General features: G+C 34.5%; 1 protein-coding gene across 1 annotated transcript in view; it reads right to left on the reverse strand.

The window, feature by feature from the left end:
- Window positions 1-7501: 7501 nt before the first annotated feature.
- The window catches only part of LOC144850646 (DNA polymerase epsilon catalytic subunit A-like), a 32451-nt gene continuing 20013 nt past the window's right edge, over window positions 7502-19939 (reverse strand). Inside the window, exons 26-46 of the mRNA XM_078707990.1 lie at window positions 19489-19710; window positions 19039-19393; window positions 18663-18759; window positions 18428-18566; window positions 18041-18147; window positions 17725-17853; window positions 17243-17409; window positions 16736-16896; window positions 16292-16467; window positions 15897-16011; window positions 15287-15441; window positions 15067-15156; window positions 14324-14612; window positions 13702-13836; window positions 13300-13371; window positions 12752-12951; window positions 11911-12049; window positions 11259-11473; window positions 10653-10785; window positions 9840-9949; window positions 7502-8295 (exon numbers count right to left, since the gene is read on the reverse strand). Of these exons, the coding sequence (XP_078564116.1) occupies window positions 8214-8295; window positions 9840-9949; window positions 10653-10785; window positions 11259-11473; window positions 11911-12049; window positions 12752-12951; window positions 13300-13371; window positions 13702-13836; window positions 14324-14612; window positions 15067-15156; window positions 15287-15441; window positions 15897-16011; window positions 16292-16467; window positions 16736-16896; window positions 17243-17409; window positions 17725-17853; window positions 18041-18147; window positions 18428-18566; window positions 18663-18759; window positions 19039-19393; window positions 19489-19710 (3288 nt within the window). The 3' untranslated portion in view covers window positions 7502-8213. The remainder of the gene's footprint in view (window positions 8296-9839; window positions 9950-10652; window positions 10786-11258; window positions 11474-11910; window positions 12050-12751; window positions 12952-13299; window positions 13372-13701; window positions 13837-14323; window positions 14613-15066; window positions 15157-15286; window positions 15442-15896; window positions 16012-16291; window positions 16468-16735; window positions 16897-17242; window positions 17410-17724; window positions 17854-18040; window positions 18148-18427; window positions 18567-18662; window positions 18760-19038; window positions 19394-19488; window positions 19711-19939) is intronic.

Consider the following 19939-nt stretch of genomic DNA (forward strand, 5'->3'; position numbering starts at 1 on the left):
ATTTTCAGTAAAGTCTGTGCTCAGCACACAGAAGCAGTTTTCACACACACGATAAATTCATTGATTAGCTTTGGACTCTTCCATTTTCTTAGCAGGTGGTAATCATAATGATTGATAGTGAACAAAACCGATACCTGTTGATTTTATGCATTCAACAATAATAAAATATAATACTTTTAAACTGCTTGTATTTTATTGGTTATACTAGTGATTATCTTTTGAAAAAACCTACTAGCATTTAAAATTATGATTTTATATAACGGAAATACTTCATTTATAAGTATTTAGAAAACGCCCTCAATAGCTCATAATGTTTCTTATGATTGTTTTACTTGGGCGCACACTTAATGCACATTTGATTTGATTTATTACTTTTATAAGCAAACATAATACTAATACACGTAAGATAGATGACTCAGAAATGTGTGTATAAAACATCATTAATAGTGAAAATAAATACTGGTGAATTAAGATTTTGCAAAGTAGGCAATATCTTGTGGATCGACGGTGTGCGTGTATAAAATAAACGCGTGTAAAATAGGCCCTACATTCAATAATTCCATACACAGGAGAACGTACACTACAAAAGATGTTGTGAAATACCGTAGTAGGTCAAACGTTGTAATTTTGTTATCAACAAATCAGTACATTAGGTTATATATAGGACTTCTGATTGTCACAACTGTCTTATTTTAAATAAAAAGAGTCACCCACGGTCTTAAACGTTGGTAAAGACTGTGAATTACAGTATCTCAAATTGTTTAAGTTTATTATAAGATTAATATATATATTTCAAATGGGCTACGATGATCCTGTTTATTACTTCAAATATTTATTTATCAACTCTTACGATCGTTTAAGTTTGATTACAAAATTTTACAATTGGTTAAAGTTAAAAAAGCAGGTGCTTGATACAAAACAATAATGAGACGGGGATCGTTATATGTCAGAGGTCACGTTTATCACTAATTTAGAAACTTTTTGTTTAATGAATTTGATTCGGTTTTCAAATTTAGGTTGATTTTAATTATATTAATTAAAGCATGATTAGTAGAGACGTCCTAAAGAGAAATGTAATGTATTAGCATTTCCAAAAAAAGGTGAAGAAAATCATCATAATCTATAATAGTATCTATAATAATAATAATAAGAAGAAGAATACAACAAAACACAACGGCTCTGCGTTTTTTAACCGTTTATGTGTGTTTGAAGAGGAGATAACGACAGTTAGGAAGTCTAGCTGAACTTCAGAAAATACTGTTCACGAATGATTACGCCCTCTATATCGTTTAATATACAGTCTTATTTCATACTATTCATTCATTCATTCAATCAAACTTTTATTTCGGAATCTCTGGTCCATAGAAAGTAAAATTACATAAATTAATTAAAAATAAACAAGACTGTAGGCTACTAATTACTACTACTCATCTCTCAGGATGGCATTCCACCTGGAGAGAATCTTTGACTTATATAACACGTTGCCTATAATCGTGAAGAATAAAACATTTTCACTTGAATTGAGTCTACACATCAGGCCATATATCAATTTTCTTAACAATTTATAAAAAGAAGGAATTCTAAATTCCGTAAAACATGAGGCTGGCACTACAATGTCGAGGCCTTTGCAACAACATTCGTAACCTATTATTGTGGCATACTACTATTATGGCACACCTTTTCATTTATTCATGCAGGCCTATCATCAGTGCATGTTGGCTCTTGCTATTCACTCAGTTTTAAACTTGTATAAGCTATAAATTAGGCGCCTCCCTCCACCTTTAGTCAATTTCCGAATTGACAACAGATTTTAGCATAATGTCTATCATTAGTATTAGCCTAGGCCCTATACTATATACTCAGGCAAAAGACTACAAATATTTTGACATTAGCCTATGCTATACATCGCTATTTGGCGCTACAAAGCTGAAAACATTTTGTTTTTTTGTAGAATGTATCACTAAAGTAGCTGTTTGCTGTAAAAACACATAGCAGGTGTTGTTTGGGTGATGAAATTTGCTGCCTGAATAGCTTGCCTTTTGACTTGAATTGTTCCCAATTTAAGCGGATTTAGGGCATTGTCTAACTTGCAAAGTTAGATTGTGAATAAACGATAAGGCAGAGTTGCAGACACATTTTTGTTGTAAGGATGGGGATTTAAAAGCTAATGCAATAGGTAGAGGTAGAACTCTGTATTTGCCATTTGATAATGACGACATGAAATACAGATTTGACGATCGATTTTTGTTTAAGTACAAAAAAAAAGCAAAGCGAAGCAGTGCCAAACCAAACATGAGTTTTATTCGTAATTATTCTTCTATATTTCGAAACGAGGCTTCAAAAAATGGATGTTCGAAACAGTTTCAGGTGGTGCATTGGGACATGCCGAAATGTTCTAAAACAAATATGATGGTATATGATAGCAAGTATTTCTATATTGACTCCAGTAATACCCTCCGGTTATTGGCGAATTTCTTTTTGCTGTTGGTTGGGTTTGGAAATAAAATTTAAAAAATAATTGTCCAGGCATACAGCGAACGTGTAATTTAGCAAATAGTGAAAGCTTCTTCAACACTTTCTGACAGTGAATTGACGACGAATCGACGGGATTTACTTCTGCCAATCGAGGCTTAGCCCCCAGCGGCAAACTCAGTCCGATTATAAGTGAGCCCGGGAAAAAACACGCAGATTATTTTTACAAACGTCGTGTTTGAAGGCAAAGCGCGCCATAACGATGAAAATGTATTTAGGCCATTATGAAAAAATATACATTATGATAGGCACATAATCTACAGATGGCAGCATCGAGACAAGTTATGAAAAACATTCTATCGACTTGTAGCCAGCGTGTCTAGGCATTTTATGACAGTAAGGCTATTTACGGCTCAAGAAAACAATAGATATTGTATTTACGGTTTTCGAGACGGAATTACCGTGACAGATGTTGTATGAAATCATGTCAGATATCATAGTATTTTGTTTTTCATTTTTTTTTCATCTCGCGTGTCAATTTTGTCCAGCTTGATCAGTAAGTAGCCTAACTTAACCAATCAAAAGCTGTTGCACATTACTGCAAATGTTTACGCGTTCCTTGACAATGATTGTCGCAAAATACAACACGTTTGTCGCAAAATACGAAGATGATTGTCACAAAATACACACCCAATACACTACGCGTTTTTCGCAAAATACAAACATGTTTGTCGCAAAGTATGAACACGCTTGTAGCAAAATACGAATATGTTTGTCGCAAAATACGGACAAAATCGTCACAAACTACGCTACACGTTGCAAAATACGAACAAATTCATTTTTCGCAGCAAAATACAAACATGTTTGTCGCAAAATACACACGTTTGTCGCAAAATACGGACATAATTGTCGCAAAATACGCTACACGTTTGTTGCAAAATACGAACACATTCATTTTTCGCAGCACAATACAAACATGTTTGTCGCAAAGTATGAACACGCTTGTAGCAAAATACGGACATGATTGTCGCAAAATACGAATATAATTGTCACAAAATACACTACAGGTTTGATGCAGAATACACACGATTGTCGCAAAATACGAACATGATTGTTGTAAAATACAAACATGACATATTACAAAATAATTATACTACACGTTTGTCGCAAAATACGAAAATGATTGAAGCAAAATACAAACATGATTGTTACACAATAAAAATACGTTTGTCGCAAAATACGAAAATGATTGTCACAAAATACTAACATGATTGTCGCAAAATACAAACATGATTGTTACACAATAAAAATACGTTTGTCGCAAAATACGAAATGATTGTCACAAAATGCACACGATTGTAGCAAACTATGGAATTCAACATGATTTTCGCAAAACTATCACTCCTTTCACAAAATATTAACATGGTTAAATATGACAATGGGACACATGCTTTGTCGCAAAATATAGCACATGATTGTCGCAAAATAGCCTACATACGATTGTCGCAAAATATGGAACACGATTGTCGCAAAATATGGAACATGATTGTCGTAAAATATGAAACATGATTGTCACAAAATATGGAACATGATTGTCGCAAAACATGGAACATGATTGTCGCAAAATATGGAACACGATTGTCACAAAATATGGAACATGATTGTCGCAAAACATGGAACATGATTGTCGCAAAATATGGAACATGATTGTCGTAAAATATGGAAGACGATTGTCACAAAATATGGAACATGATTGTCGTAAAATATGGAACACGATTGTCACAAAATATGGAACATGATTGTCGCAAAACATGGAACATGATTGTCGCAAAATATGGAACATGATTGTCGCAAAATATGGAACACGATTGTCACAAAATATGGAACATGATTGTCGCAAAACATGGAACATGATTGTCGCAAAATATGGAACATGATTGTCGTAAAATATGGAAGACGATTGTCGCAAAATATGGAACATGATTGTCGCAAAATATAGCACATGATTGTCGCAAAATACATACGATTGTCGCAAAATATGGAACACGATTGTCGCAAAATATGGAACATGATTGTCGCAAAATACGGAACATGATTGTCGCAAAATATGGAACATGATTGTCGCAAAATATGGAACATGATTGTCGCAAAATACGGAACAGGATTGTCGCAAAATATGGAACAGGATTGTCGCAAAATATGGAACACGATTGTCGCAAAATATGGAACACGATTGTCGCAAAATATGGAACACGATTGTCGCAAAATATGGAACATGATTGTCGCAAAATATGGAACATGATTGTCGCAAAATATGGAACATGATTGTCGCAAAATATGGAACAGGATTGTCGCAAAATATGGAACAGGATTGTCGCAAAATATGGAACAGGATTGTCGCAAAATATGGAACAGGATTGTCGCAAAATATGGAACACGATTGTCGCAAAATATGGAACACGATTGTCGCAAAATATGGAACATGATTGTCGCAAAATATGGAACATGATTGTCGCAAAATATGGAACACGATTGTCGCAAAATATGGAACATGATTGTCGCAAAATATGGAACATGATTGTCGCAAAACATGGAACATGATTGTCGCAAAATATGGAACATGTTTGTCGCAAAATATGGAACATGATTGTCGCAAAATATGGAACATGATTGTCGCAAAATATGGAACATGATTGTCGCAAAATATGGAACATGATTGTCGCAAAATATGGAACATGATTGTCGCAAAATATGGAACACGATTGTCCCAAAATATGGAACATGATTGTCGCAAAATATGGAACATGATTGTCGCAAAATATGGAACATGATTGTCGCAAAATATGGAACATGATTGTCGCAAAATACGGAACATGATTGTCGCAAAATATGGAACAGGATTGTCGCAAAATATGGAACACGATTGTCGCAAAATATGGAACACGATTGTCGCAAAATATGGAACATGATTGTCGCAAAATATGGAACATGATTGTCGCAAAATATGGAACATGATTGTCGCAAAATATGGAACATGATTGTCGCAAAATATGGAACATGATTGTCGCAAAATATGGAACATGATTGTCGCAAAATATGGAACAGGATTGTCGCAAAATATGGAACACGATTGTCGCAAAATATGGAACACGATTGTCGCAAAATATGGAACACGATTGTCGCAAAATATGGAACATGATTGTCGCAAAATATGGAACATGTTTGTCGCAAAATATGGAACATGATTGTCGCAAAATATGGAACATGATTGTCGCAAAATATGGAACATGATTGTCGCAAAATATGGAACATGATTGTCGCAAAATATGGAACATGATTGTCGCAAAATATGGAACACGATTGTCCCAAAATATGGAACATGATTGTCGCAAAATATGGAACATGATTGTCGCAAAATATGGAACATGATTGTCGCAAAATATGGAACATGATTGTCGCAAAATACGGAACATGATTGTCGCAAAATATGGAACAGGATTGTCGCAAAATATGGAACACGATTGTCGCAAAATATGGAACACGATTGTCGCAAAATATGGAACATGATTGTCGCAAAATATGGAACATGATTGTCGCAAAATATGGAACATGATTGTCGCAAAATATGGAACATGATTGTCGCAAAATATGGAACATGATTGTCGCAAAATATGGAACATGATTGTCGCAAAATATGGAACAGGATTGTCGCAAAATATGGAACACGATTGTCGCAAAATATGGAACACGATTGTCGCAAAATATGGAACACGATTGTCGCAAAATATGGAACACGATTGTCGCAAAATATGGAACATGATTGTCGCAAAATATGGAACATGATTGTCGCAAAACATGGAACATGATTGTCGCAAAACACGGAACATGATTGTCGCAAAATATGGAACATGATTGTCGCAAAACATGGAATATGATTGTCGCAAAATATGGAACATGTTTGTCGCAAAATATGGAACATGATTGTCGCAAAATATGGAACATGATTGTCGCAAAATATGGAACATGATTGTCGCAAAATATGGAACATGATTGTCGCAAAATACAGAACATGATTGTCGCCAAATATGGAACATGATTGTTTTCTGCTTTTTCTAGCAAATCTATTGAATCTATAGACTATTTAACATCATATTCTACAGATGGGATAAAGGTACAGAAATGGTAACCAGAAAAGGGGAGCTACGGTACCTGAGCTAGTTAGGTTGTTTATGTTTTCTGAAGTAAAGCTACTAAGAATCGTAATAATAAAATGTGCAACTATGCTCAATTATGACAGTACAAAATAGCCCCATGATGATATTCGAAGCTCTCAGTATACCGGTAGTGATCATTACAATTACTTTGACCATTAGTCTTAGAAAATAAATATATAAGCAGCTTGTTATACAGCTGGTGTTTGGTCATCTGGAGAGGAACTAACACTTTGTTTCACAAGTTGCTTTCTTTTTTACAATTAATTTCCTCCGCGAAATAAACGCTCTGACATTTAATACAAAGAAAACAGCTAATGAAACGTTTTTATCTGCATTTGCTTTCATTTGCTTTCATTTTTACAATGATGAACGGTGTTCAAACGACATCTAGGCCTAGGGCTAGAGTAATTCAGTGCTTTTACTTTATTTCAAGCAATTCACCACGGAGATGTGACCTGATGGCCGGTGATCGGTGATCTAGTAGTTCAGGGCCCGAGGGTAGTAAGTGATCTTTCGGCCGAGAAAATTGACGGCTAAGCTTTTTAAAGAATTGACATAGGTCTAAGTCAACTTGGTGATTCATCGTTTATGTACTTTGTTTAAATTACCTCAACAGCTCAATAATATCCTATTATTAAATCTGTTATAGAATTTTAGTCTTTGCTGTTGATCTACAGTATCTAACAATCAAACTGCCAAAGAAGAAAGATACAGCCTATATAAATTCTGCATTAAAATTCCAGTTGACTTTACTGAATTTTAAAATCAAGAGCACAAACAAAAAAGTCTGGCACATAAATCTGTACATAATATACGTTTTAAATTCATTAACAACATTTTTTTTTTACAAAGAATCATTTTAATATTTCATAATAGAATAAATACAACTTTCAAACACAACTATGAAAATTATTCTTCAGAAAATATATATAATATACAGTACTATTTAGTTTAACTTTAAGTTACGCTATAACAATTCTGTGATTAGTACATGGGGAGAAAATTAAGACATTGTGCTCGATATGTTCAATTCAATGATTATTTTCAGACGTATTAACAAAGGTATTAATGTACATCTTATTTTCAGGACTGTTAGTGGTTTGGCATGTTTTAAAGTTAAATTTACTATTTATTTTTATTGATTAATTATTTAAGTGTGCTATATTGACAATTAATTTGCTAAAACCAATTATTTTTACTATTTTTTAAAGTTGGTCAGATGATCATTAGCTAGGTAGACCAGAATAGTTTGTACTATATATTTTCTATGTATGGATAACCATAATTTTAGTTTGAGATAGGAGCAACACATGTCACTATCCACCAATCACATTTTCGTTATTGAAATGTTTAGATGTATCTTCAGGAAACATTCCACCAATCACATTTCAGCTTTTGCATAGTTAGGGATTATCTTAAAAGAACATTCCACCAATCACATTTCAGCTTGTGTAAAGTTAGGGTTTCCACCAATCATATCTTCAGTTTTTTTTTACAATGAGTAGGTTGATTTATCCAATCAACCAATCATATTTTAGGTTTTATAATGTTCGGGTTCATTTTCAAGATCCAATCAACAGTTTCTCCAAGCAACTTCATTTCATAATGCCTAGAAAAAATTTGAACAGGTGCATATTATGAAACCATATTATTTATATTTGCATCACTGTTTATTAGATACATTGTTAGTATAGCTACAGTAGTAGACAGACAGCCATATTCAGGAGGCACCCCTTTTAAACACTTTTTCTGTGAAATGAATAAGAGGCTGTTTCAACACTATGATCAACCTCTATCCAGGGGCACCCATATTAAATAAAAGGAACAGTTTGTAGGTGTCTCCAGTTTTACTGTGTAAGTTAATTTTGGTACACCTATTCTTAATTAATTTTAAACAAATCTAAAGAAACCATAATTACTTGATATCAAATATGGACATACTCATACCAGGCACTCCCAAATATGACAATCGTAATACAAACTTAAGCATTAAACAATGGCTTATTATAAAACTTATCATATAGCCTTAACTTATTGTAGTCTGGCGCTTTATTTGATGTTGCAGACAAGAACCTCAAAGCTACATTCATTTTACATGCTATAAATACTTTGATTGATTGACATTTTTTTTTTTTTTTTGAAACTCCTAAAGGATAGGATTTACGTACTAATGCAGATTTTGAAACATCTTCAGATTGTGTAAATCTGAAAATTGACGTCACAGTATAAAGCTGTCTACACCATCAAACTTTATGTGACAAAAGAAAGTGTGTGCCCATATACGGATATGATGCTGTTATATCACTACCATAATTGAGCATATCACTACTACATCACACCTTTTTTGTCAAGTTTGTTTTTGTTTGATAGTCTATGTACTGTATTTATATATTATAATATTGTAGACACAATATTATCTTTGATATTTAAATAAAAAAGTTTAGAAATACTTAGTTTAGTAAACAAGTTCTTAGAAAATTCAACATTTAAAATCCAGTAAAATTATTTTAATCAGCATTAAAATAAAAACAGTTTTTTCATTTTATTTTCTAAACAAGCCATCTAAACTCTCTCTCTCAAATTTTTGGAGAGGAAAGTTATTATGAATTTTAATACATTAAGCACATTAAAGGACGTCTGCTAGGCTCAGTGTTTTCATTCTTAGCACACTGACTACCTACTAAAGGATGAGCAGCACTGACTCTGGAGGTGATACTCATACATGGACTATTGACTAAATATTGTTCAATAAAAATAGTAAATAAATATAGAAATAAACAACACTTATCGGTTATCATGCAATATAATAAAATATAAAAACTTCTAAGTGTCTTTACTATAGGTGTTCCCTAAATATAGGATGGCTAGTGTTAAAACAACATGTATTACCGCTCATTCGTCTTAATAGGAGTGTCCCAAAGGTGGGGTTTTACTACTGTATACTTCAATAAAAGCAAAATATTTAAAAAAAATATATTTTTGTGATTTATTTTAACGATGTGCTTCATTTCATGATCTGGAATGACATAATACAAAAACACTGTCACCTTCAAATTATGATGTTTAAAAAAACAACCTAAGGGTATGAGAGATAAGATGCTTTGAACAAAGGATAGACATATGTCAAAGTCAGTGAGAGTAACAATACAATACCTTGCAATATTACTAAACACTTTCATTTGCTCTGACAGCAACTTGACTGACATCGTAGTTTCAAAGTCCCCAGCACACTCGCAATAGCTCGTCATATTGGGTTGTTTAATCTACAAAAAGCAACAAAATTAAATTAGAAGTTGCGGAATTGTTGTCCATTATGCGACTGACAGCATCGTTTAAAATTCCCGAGAACACTCACAATAACTTGTCATATTGTGTTGTTCAAACTACGAAATGCGACGAAATTAAATTAGGAGTTGTTGAATGTTGGCATGTTTACTAATGCATTCCTTCATGTCACCCTTTCTGTCTGCTGTTCGGTTATGCACTATTACCCACTTGTATATCATTAATGTTACATGTCATCAACCAGTCACAATTTCGAATTAACCAGCGGTTACGGCAGGGGCGTCACGCCGAAAACCATAGCTATACAATCGGCATTTGTTCTGGCAGTAGAATAAGTCTTCTCGGATAAGGACTTAAAACTGGAGGTCCAGTGTACACATCTGGCTCGTGTGCACTTTAAAGAACCCAGTACATCTTTCGGAAGAGTAGGGGGTTACCCAAGTCGTTGTGTACAGACGAACGGGCCCCATTTGGTGGCAGCACTCGACACAAAGGGACCCTAGGGCAGTAGAAAATTGTCCACAATCCGAAAAATAGAGGAAAAAAAAAGTATTATTGAATGGCCGTTCAATAGTGCGTACTATTGCACACCATGTGACCCACAATCGTCCAATCAAATGACAGGAAATTATTTAGGTGTTTTATATATATCATTATATAATAATACTGTTTAATACTTACTTGTGAACACTTTGTGCAGCTTAGATCTTGCAATATGTAAGACATGGATGTACGATGAACAGACTCCACCAGTAGATGCTCAATAGCACTAGTGTCGTAGCTACTCTTACACTGTACACATTGCCAAATCGGTCTGAAAAACAAATAAAAAAACATTATTATAATTTGTGATTATTAGTTAGCGCACCTTCAACAAAAATTGGATGATGTTTCAGTAGTGGTATAAAAGCCTACAAAACTTACTGATCAGCAAAGTTGAAGAGTTACTTTTACCAAACAGTCTAGTAATATTTACCATGAAGTTGAAAATCTAATATGACTTTTTTCTTTCTTTTTCTGATAATTTTGATACAAATTCTAGAATTTTTTTTTCTAAAGCTCTGTCTACACTATCAAACTAGTTTGACAAAAAAAGTGTGATGTGCCCAAACATGGTAGTGATATGACCAAATATGGTAGTGATATGACATAATCATGTCCATATATGGGCACATCACATTTTTTTTGTCACATAAGGTTTTTGATAGTGTAGACAAGGCTTTAGACATGACTAATCAATAGATGTATTTAAAATGAATATGTATAAAGGTAATTAACATCACTTACACAGAGTCTCCATCTTGAATAAGCATAGGGTCACGGCAGAGGTCAAGATCACGGCAATGGTTACAAACCTTACAAATGACCTCTGGGAGAATATATGACAAGCAAGGGTCGACCCACTTTGCATCATGGGAAAAGTCGCCAACACTGATTAGCTTCAACAAGTCTCGTCGCAATTTGTTCACTTGGTTAGTGATGTTTGAATCTAAAGACAGTACCTAATAATAAAGAAATGGTAAAAAATTATTTAAAATTTAATTTAGTTAATCACAATTTTGTTTGCAACTTAAACCAGATGCATGCAGGGAACCTTTTTTTCACAAATTAGATATTAATATTTTTCTATGGAGCAATTCAAGAAACTTTATAATTGTAATCCTGATATTTTCTTATCCTTCTATAAGCCCTGTCTACAGTACACTATCAAACTTTATGTGAAAAAATGTGATGTGCCCATATGGACACAATGATGTCATATCACTACCATATTTGGGCACATGCCATCACTTTTTTTTGTCAAACTGATAATGTAGACATAGCTTTTGATCCAAAGTTGTAAAAATAAGAATTACCCAAGGAAAAAATTGCTTTGTTTTGGTGATAAGCTTTGTTCAGACAGAGGTTATTTAAAAAAACATTTCTTTCTTAATATTACCTTACACACTGCTTTGACAAACTCCAAAGCAGGGTTTTGGAATGGTAAGTGAGAGCCTGGTAGTTCTGGGAATACCCCAGCAGCATCACGTTTGTTACCCTTATTACCAGATATTTTCTTTTGGATTTTTTGCGTAATGCTGCAACAAAAAGACAATTAAATCATTAAAAACATATGCTGTTACTGTTACGCATATTATATTTCCTACCTTGTTTTAATTATAAATAATAGACAAGTAGGTGGTTTCAGTTTACTGAATAAATGATAAAAAAGGTACTACATATATATAAATTAAAAAAATAGTAGTGTATAATTCAACACAATACACTAGAAGTATAATTGTATTGTACATAGTCTACAGGGAATTTAATAAAAATGATATATTGCCATATAACAGTCAGTCTTAAGCTCTGTCTACACTATCAAACTATATGTGACAAAAAAATGATGATGTCATATCACTACCCTATTTGGACACATCACACTCTTGTTTGTCACATAAAGTTTGATAGTGTAGACAGAGCTTTAGGACTTGTTTACCAAAGCATATGAACACTTTTATATCCTATACTTTGGTTAAGATTTATAATTATGTAATCAGTATAATAAATTACCATGTATCCACTGTGTGAAACAGATAGTAGTTGATTGATAGCACACATAACAATTTACGCTACAAAGCGAGGAATAAACCCTATGTTGGCTCTTACTAGCAACACGCCTCTTAAACAGACAAGCTGATAAAGGAGGCAAATAGTATTAAGACTATTCTAAAACTATTTTGTATTGTGTCTAAGTGTGAAACAAGCTTAAAGCTACTCTACTTCAAATTGCAACTTACGCAAAAAGTCTTTGTGATAAATCTCCTGAAATAAGTCCCTGCGAGAACTCTACAATGCTAGGTGTTGTTGAAGGGTCGGCTTGAGACACTTGGGTCTGGGTGTTTCCCTTACGACGTATCGGTGTGTTTCCAGGAGTGTTCTGCAACATGTCTTCTTGCAAGTGTTGATAGATAGCTAAAATATAGCCAGCTATCGTCATCTTTTTTGGAGAAAAAAGATAATTTAATTGTGACAATTCATAAATTAAAAGACTGAGTTGATCAGCAAAATACAAAAGTACACCAAATGATTGAAAACAGCAAAACGACTCCTCATTTACATGGAAAACCATTGCCTTCTAAACCAAGTCTCATATGAGGGTTAGGTGGTGGCACTGTATTGGCCTGGAACTTTTAACAAGATTTAAAACCTAGGCTCCTAGAATTGATAAGAGAGCATGTAAACCACATTGCCCAATATTGTTTTAAGATTTCCATAATTAAAAAATGGAATATAAATTTACTCACAAAGCATGCAGAATTCACGAGATTCGCTTCATGTAACTTACATTAAAATTGGTTTGACAGGCTGCAGACTTTGGTAGATAATGCATTATGTTCCAGTTCATCTCAACTTCAACCTACAGAAAGTAAAATATGAAGATGCATATATAAAGATAAACAAATACAGCAGAACCCCTGCTTTGGAAAAATTCTATTCAGGAGACACCCTATCAAGGATCTTTCCTGTGAAATGAATTATGGGCAAAACAGATTGCCATGTAATGGCCTTGTGAAAATAAAGTTTCATTATTCACCGAATGAAATTATTTGTACCATTGCACTCATTCATATTTTGTATAACATATAACACCTAAATAGATTCCTGTCATTTCATTGGACGATTGAGTCACATGATAAGAGCAAAACAAATTTGCCATGTAATGGTACAGAGAATCAAATTTGACTACCTCATCATCATCTTCTTTATCACTACCTACAACTTCACTATCCTCATCTTCTGGTGTTTGCATGCTTTCCTCGTCATCTCCATTTGGTTGCTGCAAAGACTTTGGAAGCTGGCCTTTCACTCCACCATGGTTAGCCTTACAAATATTAGATGAAAACTCAATGTTTTTAAAAAGAAACACCTAATTGCATTTTCTGTATATTCAAGTGCATGTTAAAGCATCTTGTGGCTGGTAATGTACCAGCAATCTCTTAGACCTCATACTATGTTGATATTAGTGTGTCAATGAGGCTGGATGCTGAATGAGAAAGATATTGGTACGTATATATTGTGGGGGACGGGTAGTGTAGCATGTTAGGACTACTGATCGTGAGATCGCGAGTTAAAATCCAAAGCTTGTCTATATCCTTACACTTTACTTACACTTCCCACTCTCCAGGGTACCTCGTAAAGTCAAAACATAATTGCGCCGATTACTAGCTGTATTATTTGGAGTATGTTTCCATACGTGTTGAAATAAAAAAAAAATGACCTGGGAAATACTGTAATATAAAGCGCTTAGAAACATTGTGCAATAAGCGCTAAATAAGATAAGATAATGCAAGTTAAATAATTATACTTACTGGGTCAAGCCAAATCAAATATTCCCAGCATTCCTTGAAAGACATGTCAATGCCGTGGAACAGGTCACGTGACTTTATACTATTGGTAATGTACTCAACATAGGCTATGGCATCCATGATGCTCCTCTTCTTAGTACATAGAATTATTCGGTTGAAATTGGCGTACACGATAGTGGAGCCAAGTCGTTTGAATTCGGTTATAAGGTGTATGAACAGCTTCTGCATGAGGTTACTTAGAGTACGTCTGAGTGCGGGCTCGTAAAGTAATGCACTTGGAGAACGAAGCCATCTGTACATTTAAAGATATTTTATTAGTTTGGATATATTGTTTGGGAAGCAGTAGTAAGCAATGAATTTAGATATCTGTATTCATAAACTTTAGAACTTTAAATTTACACTTAATCATAAATGATTCTGTTCATGTCGCCCAGCTAAAAACATGTATGTAAATTTAATGTCTAATAGTAAATTTAGCCACTTGTTAGTTTTATACAATGTATGGTATACAGATACGCACAATATCAACAAAACGTTATAGCTTCTTATATATATTTGCCTGAATTTTTAATTTAACAAACGTCTAAAAGCATGTACCATACATATCTTTTTTTAAAGTTTTAACCTTTGTGCATAATTTCACAAATCACAAGCAATGGATCATCCAAGCTGTATGTCCTTGTGTACTGTCCTAGTGGGAACCAAGTCAATAGAAATATAGCATTTGATGTGTACTAAATACATACCTATAAAAGTGCATAATTTGATAATCTGCAAACACATTACTATATTCTGCAACATCTTTTAACCAACCATGGACCATACTTTTCATAACCCTATAAAGAACATAATGCAAACAATTATTATTTCATTATTTAGATTGGAGTAATAATATATCTTATTGTTTCGTAATCTAGTCATGTAATCATACAAAAACCATATAGACTGGCAAATCTTTGGACTAACCTAAATGTTCCAGCACATAGGGCAGTCTCGTCATAGCTTGCTAGGCCTGCTGCAGAGCCTGCTTGCCCTGTTACCATGTCTTCTAAAGATGATTGTGGGATACTGTCAAATGCTATACTTCCGGCTGCTCCTTCTAACTCACTAATCTGATGTGACTGAAAATCAATGAAAAAGAAAGTTCATTTTTAAATAGGTCAAAATAACAATGTTTGGTCACTGTGCCTAAACAGTTTATTATCAATGTAATCTAACAACAGGATGCTGTGTTCCGGAGATCAAAAGGTTTATCTGTGACTGCGACACGATGAGTTCCATACCCTTAAACGACGCGCGCCACAAAGAATATGTACATAGTATACAGTACTGTTGGTATTTGTCGCAGCCAGACATAAGATCAAAATAGTGTTACAAGTTCCTTTCTTGGCAAGGCGAGCTTAGTGTCCTGTTGTTAGATTGCCTTGTTAAAATTATGACATAGGTTAAAAAAAGATAATTTAAAATATTAAGTAACAATAAGTATTCTTTTAGACCCTAAGCATGGATTTCTATATTCAAATCAAGCCTCTGCATGTCATTTGCTTTTAGGGGACATATTGAGTTAGGCTCTAACCTGTAATAATGTATTGACGGCTAAGCTAGCAATATCAAGTTCAACACAGACTGTCGCATAAGAACCAGGGTTGTTAATCTCCATCGTTGCCTTCTCTTCCATCTCAGAAACAAGCCTGGTAATAATAATAATATACTAAACATTAACAGTACATTAGCACAACTGCATGGCTTAAATAAACACCAGCCACTGTGCAATTTGGTCTGGACCGTTTTAGAGGTGTTTACCACCTGTTGGTCCAGAATAGTGAGAAGTTGAATAAATAAATAAATAAAAAGTTTGTGTTTTATATGTATATAAGTAAGTATTTCCTATTTTGCAATTTATGAAAAGAAAAAACACATACAAAATTATTTTAAACTATTCTAGTCAATACACAAAAACCTAGTACATACCGGTTGTCATCTGCTTCTTTGCCACCCAAGTCTGGTCTTTCGGACATTGACGTCCACAATAAGTGACCATGCTTCTGAAGGTGACGAGCAAAGAACAGATCAGCACCAAAGATGCCTGGATCTTCTGGCAGGTTACCAAGTGGAACATGGAAGTATCGGCTTTGCTCAAGATAACTCTTAGAAAAGAAATGATGCAGTGTCAATCTTCAACTAGAATGGTCATGAAATGTCTTTTCCATTTCAGTTTTCTTTATTTACTCTTTATTGATTATAAGTACCGTATAACCTCTGGTTTAATCTCAGACCAAAAGTCAATACTGGGACTATACTCGGGGATATGCCCGTTTGTGAAATCAGACATAAAGTAGGGTGTGGGATTAGACCCGAAGTGGGATTATACCCAAGGATATACAGTAGTAAATTATAATGTTTTGTCTTCCTTACCATCAGTAGATAGTCTACATTAAGGTAGTGTTGTAGCAGCCTTCGAGATCCCTGTCGCTGCCAGTCTAGCACACTGTAGAGGTTGTCACTATCAGTGACGTGGATACGTACCACAGGGAAGTCTTCTAATACTGGAATATGGCTGATCAATTCAAGATTACCTGAAAACAAAAGGCAAATGTAACGAATAATACTACTAGTGAAGCTCTTTTACATAATAAGTGATATAAGATATGCTGATCTTTCCTTATCCATGCATGTTCATTAACAATTGAAAGAAAGTACCACAGTACACATATCTATTTATAAAACAAGAACAATTTTGCAAAGTATCTATGGGTGGCAGGTATTCCTAAAAGTGTTCCAATCACAAGCAAGTCAACTATATTTATGAAGAGAATGATGTAGTTTGAAAATGTGTGCAGTATACACATTGTTGATGCCATGTGAAAACAGAGAATTCAATCACAAAATTGTAAATAGATTAATAAAATAAAACCAGCTTACCCATTTTTGATTGAATAGCAATAAATGTTGGTCCTTTCCTTTCCTCCTTGTATGCACCAAGCAGACGATGAATAGCTTTATAGGCCTTTCTGATGTCTTTCTCAACTTGTACTTCAAATGAATGTTCAGGCATTGGTAAGTATTCCTCTTCTGTCCCTCGTTGAATTCTAAAACAAAAATATGGTTCTAATAATAAATGCTGTGATCAATACAACAATAAGCCTTAGAGAAGAACAGAAAACGGGAGAAAAAGATTCTAGATGTTCAAAGACAACTTAATATACACCATCTTTTGTCCGATTGGGACATAACGCCACACTTTTCAGAGCACATGGGTAACCCTCCAATAGGTGCATAGGTTCTTTTAAATGCGGACAAGTTAGCAGATGTGTAAATAAGACCTTAACAGCTTCGAGTACATTAAGATATTTATCTACAAGGTACAATCAAATATTGTTATTTAGGCACAAAAAAAAACATACTTTGCATTTCGTTCTGTTTGGTACATGGTTGTCAGGTTGGGCATCTGATTGGTACGCACTGTATCCACTGCAATGACAGTTGCTTTCTTTGTTGTTGAGAAGAATATTCCAAACATTACCTTTGACCCACTGAAACAGAAATTTATATTTAAGACAGCAAATACAGTATAACTAAGCAAACTATACCGCACACACATCCCAGAAAAATTTACACACACAGTGGCATCAACACCAACAATTTTTTTTTCGTTTTTAGCTGTGCAAAATTGCAATGCACATTAACAAAACAAGTAGAGAAAAGTTTGCTGAAACTTACACCATGTGATGGTAAATGAACACCCTTCTCATAGAACCTGATGGAAGGTAGGCAAACTGAGCTAAGGTCTTGAAGTCTAGATGCTGCAAGTCAAATGTATCTACCTCCTGTAAATAGACCAAATAAGGAAACATTATTAAAAGGTTTTTTTTCCAGAATGCATTCCATTCGAGAAAGTTTCCAGTATTAAGGGAAGTTCAGCTTTGGAAGAGTTGACTCAGCTGTACCTTATTAGGAAATGTTCGATGTATGGCACAACCTAGGACTCAAAGATACACATATGTATGTCCTAGTAATCACCAATGTATGTGAACAATGAATTAACATTATGCAACTAGGTCATAGGTCATTGCAAATCACAACCTCCCTTAAACAGTATGTACTTACCTTTCCACCGACATATCTCGCAAACTGCCTACTAACCATGCATACACATCCTAGCCTAACGATTGCTCTGAAATCAAGGCTCAACTGTGTTTCATATACACCCTCAATATCTGGTGCAGACAGATCAGCATAGATCTCACTGTAAACAAACATATATATAGTAACAAATTTAAGTAAATTACAGGTAAAAAATTCCATTTTTTAAAATATTTATTACGACTGAATATTTTCTTACTTCAGGTTCTCTTGGAACATTTGTTCAGGCACAGCATACTCATACAAATAGAAAACACCATTTGATCTTGGTAGTGTCTTATTCACTTTTCTCCAAACTAAAAAAAAGTTGTTTTGTTGATTTATTTCTCATCCAATATTTGAAACACGAATATACTCTACCCAAATATGTATCTCTCTAGCTATAATATGTATTGCATGGCTCTGGAAGTAGTATATTTTACTCCAAACATAGGTTGAATGATAAACTACAACTTCAGTTTAAATGTATTATATTCATCTTTGGCTCATATGTAATACACTGTTTGATTTAGAATAATTGCTCCTCTGGCCGTGATCAAACAAAACGATTACTAGCAGGGGGTTGCACTACTTACTTGCACCTTCTTTCTCTTCCTTCGAGTGTCGCTGATTCACATAGAAAATACGAGGAACATTTAACTTGAGTCCGTGCAGTTCGTTGTTCACTAAAACCCATAACCGAAAAAGACCAGGCTGATTTGTCTGAGCAATCTGGACAATTTGCCAGGGTGTGTCAAAAAGAGATCTTGCTGTGCGTCGCAAGAAATTACCAAGACCAGCTGATTGGCCAACTCTGATGGTTCCTCCTCCTCCACCCCCAATATCAGAACTGCCAGAATCATCTGTTCGTCTGCGCTTGCGTTCCTTTCTCTGGCGTGCTTGCAAAGCCCACTTCTGCTTGTGGTATGTGACCCACTCTCGCATTCCCTCCTAATAAAATGAAGTTAAAAAAAAATAAATACAAATTATGCATGAACCAAAAAAAAACTCTTGCTGAATTGATTGCAAAATGGAAAAACTGTCACCTTTGTTCGACCAATTGGAGGTGCTGGTCCCAAGACCTCTTGCCATGATTGGCTTAGATCAGAATCTTGCCGCCCTTGACTCTCTTCTGTATCTCGTTTGCGCTTTCTGATATTAACAATGGATGATGTTTTGCTAGGGGGGTTCTTTGGCCTGCCAAAGTCTTCCATATCTGAAACTCTATTAAGAGCACTGTCCTGGTAATCGTCTGCATCTTCTGGTGGCTGTTTAGTAAATAAACATAAATAGAACATTCATTTTTCAATTAGGTCTAGATTTAGGAAACAACTAACACAAAGGTAAAGGCGAGTCCTACATTCATTTTGAACATTAGGGGAATGAGCTATTAGGAGCTTATTGTACTAAGCCTCTGCATTATTTGGTATGGCTGCCAATTCCTTTCCGCTTTATCCTTCCTAGTGCTTTCAACCAGGTATTGTGTCGAGGAGGAAA

This window comes from Antedon bifida, chromosome 8 (assembly GCF_963402885.1).
Source record: "Antedon bifida chromosome 8, ecAntBifi1.1, whole genome shotgun sequence".
Classification (NCBI taxonomy): domain Eukaryota; kingdom Metazoa; phylum Echinodermata; class Crinoidea; order Comatulida; family Antedonidae; genus Antedon; species Antedon bifida.